Consider the following 6,154-nt stretch of genomic DNA (forward strand, 5'->3'; position numbering starts at 1 on the left):
CCCCTCCCACAATCTCCACACATGGACTCCTATTTATATAATTATATATAACAGTTCTTAACATCAATCATTTCAATCAATTGTTGAATAATCTGTTATCCTATTTCCGGTTTAACAATCAATAGTAAACAAACAAGACTTGCAAGCAGATTTGATTCACAAAGACGGAACATGTTTCAAAACTAAACTTTCCATAATGTTAATAAACTAGTACAAGATTTAAACGGGGTAGTCCTCACCTTAGCAATGTGGAAAACTGGTATCTATGAACTTCATATGCTCAGATAGACTCCTACTCTGAAATCAAGGTGAAAATGCGAGTCAGAACGCCTTTTGAACGGTTAAAACGGGTCTGGTCAAAGTCAAAATAAAAGTCAACCCGCCTGGTCAAACTTTGACCAAAATCAATTTGACTTAACCAACTGATTTAACCTAACCGAAATCTAATTAATTTTAACCTATCGGTTTACCTTAACCAAACCGAAATCAATTTAAACCAACTGATGGACCGAGTCTCCGAGTGATTCATCGAGTCGACTCTATCGAGTTGCCTAGTCGCCGGCGAGAAAGCGGCGGCGAGAAAGCGGCGACGGCTTCCCAGAATATGATGGCGCTGGCGGAGGAGGTGCCCATCAATGTCACGCGCCGGAGGAGGTGAATTGCGGCGGCAACGCGTGTTATGCACGCGCGGTGACGTCGAATTTTACAGAGGCGCGCACGGGCTCGTCCAGACTCTGATTGCGACGAGGTCGACGGCTACGGCTTCTTTTCGACGAGGGAAAGATAATTGTGGTCTTGCATGCACGAGATTTTAAGAAATTATTGACGAGTTACTAAACGATCAAAAATTAAACTAACGGGATAGCGGTTTCTGCGAATGGTGGCGACGAGGTCGACGTGGTCCTCCTGGGTGCGGTGGCTCCTGTGACAATCTCATAACTCTCTACGATTCCACATTTCCTTTTTAAACTTTATGATCTTATTGTTTTGGTGAAGAAAACAAAGTGGACAGCTGGGTTTTTATAGAGTTTATCATGAACTTCTTCGATTGGATGTGGACCTTGACAAGCTGAAAGTCGTGGGCCTGAAATTGGGTCATTACACTTTAGTCGTCGGAAAATAACAGTATTGTACGTAGGCCTAATTATACGTGGCAACAACTGGTCAGAGTTATCCGGTGGAAGGTATAAATAAATTTGCCCCTCGACCCCTTCGAATGAAACGCGACATCACAGCGCCGTTTGGACTTCCTATAATAGAGCGACCGCTTGCAAAAAAACAAGATATGCAACGCGAAAGCCGAAACGCACTATGTGCACTTTACTTCTTCGCGACAACTGTCGGTTTTATTTTTATTTGGACTTTTATGCTCTCGGAAATTCTATTTTACATTATTCGTGATCTTTCATTTCTGCACCTAGACTAAAATTTTAACGACAGGAAAAAATGTGTGGGATTCTTGCCGTTCTAGGATGCACCGACGATTCTCAGGCCAAGAGAGTTCGTGTTCTTGAGCTTTCTCGCAGGCAATTCTTCTTTTCTTTGTTTTGTTTTCTCTTCGGTTTATTTAAAATAAGAAACGGCAAGTTTGATGTTAAACATCATACGATAATTAATTATATTTGTTTCAGATTATTATTACAAAGATTTGATGTGATCTAATACCATTTTGTAGTATTATTCTAGGCTCTTTTTGTTGAACTTGACAGAAACAATGATGCTTGAGCAACTCAATCGTATCCCCTGTGAATAGTTTGTGGATCTCTTTAAAAAAAATTGTTGGTTCGGAGAAATTATCAAATATTTAATATTTGATTTTAATAGTTTATCTTTTCACAATTTGGTTATAGACTGAGGCACAGAGGACCTGACTGGAGTGGAATATACCAGCATGAAGACAATTACTTGGCCCATGAACGTCTAGCGATCGTCGATCCTGACTCTGGTGACCAACCTCTCTTCAACGAGGACAAGACCATTGTTGTCACAGTACGCTTCAAGATCTTCATCCATTTGGAGCTAATAACCTTTTTGATTTTTCTTGATGCTGATAATGTTATATTGTTCTGAAGGTTAATGGAGAGATTTATAACCATGAGGAGCTGAGAAAGGATCTGAAGAATCACAAGTTCCGTACCGGCAGTGATTGTGACGTCATTTCTCATCTGGTAGATGTGATTTCATTCTGCTAATTTACTGGTTGTTAGATATTGATTGGAGTTTTTTTGTGTGTTTTTCGAGATATAGTACGAGGAGCATGGTGAGAATTTTGTGGATATGCTGGATGGAGTCTTCTCCTTCGTGTTGCTGGACACAAAACATAACTCATTCATGGTAGCTCGTGACGCTATTGGTGTTACTTCACTTTACATTGGTTGGGGACTAGACGGATCTGTGTGGATATCTTCAGAGATGAAAGGCTTACATGAGGATTGTGAACATTTCGAAGTGTTTCCTCCAGGTCATTTGTACTCAAGCAAATCAGGAAGGTTTAAGCAATGGTACAATCCTCCTTGGTACAACGAGTCAGTTCCTTCGACGCCTTATGAGCCTCTCGCAGTTAGACGTGCCTTTGAAGACGTAAGAAAACTTGCACTTGAAACAAATTTAAAATCTCTTCTTTTTTTGATTTGTTTGGTTTTCTCTGTAGGCTGTGACTAAGCGGTTGATGAGTGATGTTCCATTTGGAGTTTTACTCTCAGGTGGTCTTGATTCTTCTCTTGTAGCTTCCATCACTGCCCGTCACTTGGCTGGTACTAAAGCAGCTAAGCGATGGGGTTCTCAGCTTCATTCCTTCTGCGTCGGTCTTGAGGTGTGTTATATATAACAGAGGTCCTCTGTTTTCAAAACAGAGTGAATAGTGCTTTAAAGTTTGAAATTCAAATTTAGCATCGCTTTTTGTTTCTTATTTCCTGTTAGGGCTCGCCGGACGTGAAGGCGGGAAAAGAAGTGGCGGATTATTTGGGGACGGTGCACCATGAGTTCCATTTCACGGTGCAGGACGGGATTGATGCGATTGAGGATGTGATTTACCATGTTGAGACATATGATGTGACGACAATTAGAGCTAGCACGCCGATGTTCTTGATGTCCCGGAAAATCAAGTCTCTAGGTGTTAAGATGGTTCTCTCCGGTGAAGGTTCTGATGAGATCTTTGGAGGGTATCTTTACTTCCACAACGCACCTAACAAGCAAGAGTTTCACCAAGAAACCTGTCGCAAGGTAGAATTTTCAATTTAATCACAAATGGACATCATCAAAACAGAGATCTTTTAAGTTTGTGTGTGTGTTGCCTTGCAGATCAAGGCTCTTCACAAATACGACTGTTTAAGAGCCAACAAAGCTACCTCTGCCTTTGGTCTAGAGGCGCGTATTCCATTTTTGGACAAAGAGTTTATCAACACTGTAATGTCTCTTGACCCTGAATCCAAAATGGTAATTGAAATCCCAAAACGCTAATTCAACACCTTCTTTCACAAGTTAAGATTTGTTGAAGAAATGTTCTATATGGGTCTTTTAGATCAAACCAGAGGAAGGAAGGATTGAGAAATGGGTTCTAAGGAGAGCCTTTGACGATGAAGAACGTCCTTATTTACCAAAACACATTCTCTACAGGCAGAAAGAGCAGTTTAGTGATGGTGTTGGCTACAGTTGGATTGATGGCCTCAAAGCCCATGCTGCTGAAAATGTACTACAAAACAAAATCTCGTATTGATCTCTTCTGTGTAGCTAAATTCTAGTTTAGATCTGATTGTTTATGTTCTGGTTTTAGGTTAATGACAAGATGATGTCGAACGCTGCACATATCTTCCCTCACAACTCTCCACTCACCAAAGAAGCTTACTATTACAGAATGATCTTTGAGAGGTTCTTCCCACAGGTGAAACTAGCTAGCAAATTTCCAGAAGATGTATCGGATCTCTTTGGTTTTGTTTTAAACATATTTACAAACTTTGGAGCCGGCTTTTTAAGCAGAACTTGGCAAGGCTAACTGTTCCTGGAGGTGCGACCGTGGCGTGCTCGACCGCAAAGGCAGTGGAGTGGGATGCAAACTGGTCCAACAATATGGATCCATCGGGAAGAGCCGCTATCGGAGTTCACCTCTCGGACTACGACGACAACAGTAAGGTGGCAGTGTCATCGCCTTCTCCTAAGACAGTTGAAGACACGCCGATGATGATGGGACAAGGAGTTGTGATTCAGACATGAGTTTGAAGGGGGAAATGGAGGGATTGTGTGGTCTTATAAATACGCTGTCCTATTGGATTTAAGTGTTTTGTAAGATTTTCGGAATAAAAATGGTTTTCTTTTTCTCTAATGAAGATTTGAATATGAATGACCTTTTTTTTTGTATTTTGGTAAGATTTGAATGGGATGTTTGTATATAATTCGTTGTACATCAACCTTATTAAATCTCTTATATATTAATTGAGAAGCATTAAAACATTTTTTACATTTTTTTTTGTAGCCACGTGTCATCATTAGAATGATTTTTAGAATCTTTAGGTTGGTCCATATAAATATATAATAAGCTTTTTATTAAACTTAACCATAAATACATAAATATTTGATAAAAATAAGTATATCTTATACTATATTTGTTTTATTTTAAATTATTAAAATAAATTAAACAACCAGATTAACCATATAATATAATAAAAATTTAGATTTTTATGTATATTTTATATTTTTAATGTTTTAAAACAAGTATAAATTACTAAAACTATTAGAAGTCTCACATTCAAATTTTGTGATCCATGGTTTAAAATATTTGTTATGGCATAATACAAATGATTACAAAATCATATAAGTCAAAAGTCTCATTTAATAAGAATTAATATTAAAAAATATATAAATATAAATATATATATATATATATTTATATCATTTTAAATTAAACTATATGCCAAATAAAAATCTATAAATATATTAATTTTGAAATTTACTTTGAACAAATTTATATATATATATATCATTTTATTTTATTTTTTAAATATTATAAATTAGTTAAACTATTAATCCCACAATAAAATTTAATTATCAGTAATTTAAAGTTTTTGATATAACAGATACAAATGATAAAAAAAACATATGAGTAGAAATTATCATTTAATAGATATTAATATTAAAAATACTATATATGTTACTATCATTTAAATTTAATTATATATCATATAAAATAGAAAAATATTTTTTTGGATTATAAAATTTATTTATATGTTCGCACCAATTTAATTATATAAGTAACAATTACTGATTTTTTAATTATTAAATATATCTTTATTATTTCATAATATGTTAAAAAGTATAATACATAAAATATTTTATATATATAATGTTCATTCCGTACAAGGCGCAGATCTTAACCTATTATCTTATTAAAACAGGAACATTACGTGGGGATTAACTTGTTTCTAGATGAAAAATAAAAAATAAAAACTATACTCTATAACAGACGTGTCTACAAGCTTAATATTATTAATCACTTCCCCAAAATTTATCTTATGGTAAGACATAAACAAAGCCAATCTAAACAAACATTTCGGTCGATTATATATTAATATGATCTTCTATATCATTTGCTATTTAATCTATCTAATTAAAACATGAAGATTGTGTTGGGAAAACTTGCTTCTTGGTGAATTTTTTTTTAAAACTATACTCTATAATAAATGTGTATACAACTTTAATATTATTAACTACTTCCCTAAAATCTATCTTATCTATAGTAAGACTTAAACAAACAAATCTAAAACAAACATCTCGGTAAATTATATATTAATTAAGATCTTCCATTTCATGTTTTATTTAATGCGATTAATAACAAATTAGGTGGTTGCCCGCAAATTTGCGGGTATAAATAATTTAAAAAATTTAATATAATATAATATTTTATGTCTTTGATCTGCAATAATATAGTTTAATATTTTGAAACTGAATGTGAATTTTTGGTTGATAATTTTTTAATAAAAATATTTTATTTATTAATACTTTTTAAATTCTTAAATATAATTTATATAGTATTTAGTTAGATTTCTTACATCTTTTACAAAATAATATTTTATTAAATTGTTTTATAGCATTATCGTTAGAACATGTATATATAGTTTATGGGCTTTTTGCAAAAGTGACTCAAAACTTGGAGTCAAACAGA

At 34.5% G+C, this 6,154-nt stretch overlaps 1 protein-coding gene across 2 annotated transcripts; it reads left to right on the forward strand.

The window, feature by feature from the left end:
• The first annotated feature begins 1,255 nt into the window (after nucleotides 1-1,255).
• On the forward strand, nucleotides 1,256-4,387 carry LOC106329411 (asparagine synthetase [glutamine-hydrolyzing]-like). 2 transcript variants are annotated; one of them, XM_013768058.1, is made up of 11 exons: nucleotides 1,256-1,339; nucleotides 1,441-1,526; nucleotides 1,851-1,989; nucleotides 2,073-2,168; nucleotides 2,248-2,580; nucleotides 2,651-2,812; nucleotides 2,920-3,222; nucleotides 3,301-3,435; nucleotides 3,521-3,688; nucleotides 3,773-3,880; nucleotides 3,976-4,387. In XM_013768058.1, exons 1-11 carry the CDS (start codon nucleotides 1,286-1,288, stop codon nucleotides 4,207-4,209), a joined length of 1,818 nt encoding a protein of 605 aa, XP_013623512.1. In that variant the 5' UTR covers nucleotides 1,256-1,285; the 3' UTR covers nucleotides 4,210-4,387. The 2 variants fall into 2 exon arrangements, with proteins under 2 accessions (XP_013623512.1, XP_013623513.1); XM_013768059.1 differs by having other exon boundaries at nucleotides 3,301-3,366; nucleotides 3,976-4,341.
• The last annotated feature ends 1,767 nt before the right edge of the window (nucleotides 4,388-6,154 follow it).

The sequence above is a fragment of the Brassica oleracea genome, chromosome C3 (assembly GCF_000695525.1).
Source record: "Brassica oleracea var. oleracea cultivar TO1000 chromosome C3, BOL, whole genome shotgun sequence".
NCBI classification, from domain to species: Eukaryota; Viridiplantae; Streptophyta; class Magnoliopsida; order Brassicales; family Brassicaceae; genus Brassica; species Brassica oleracea.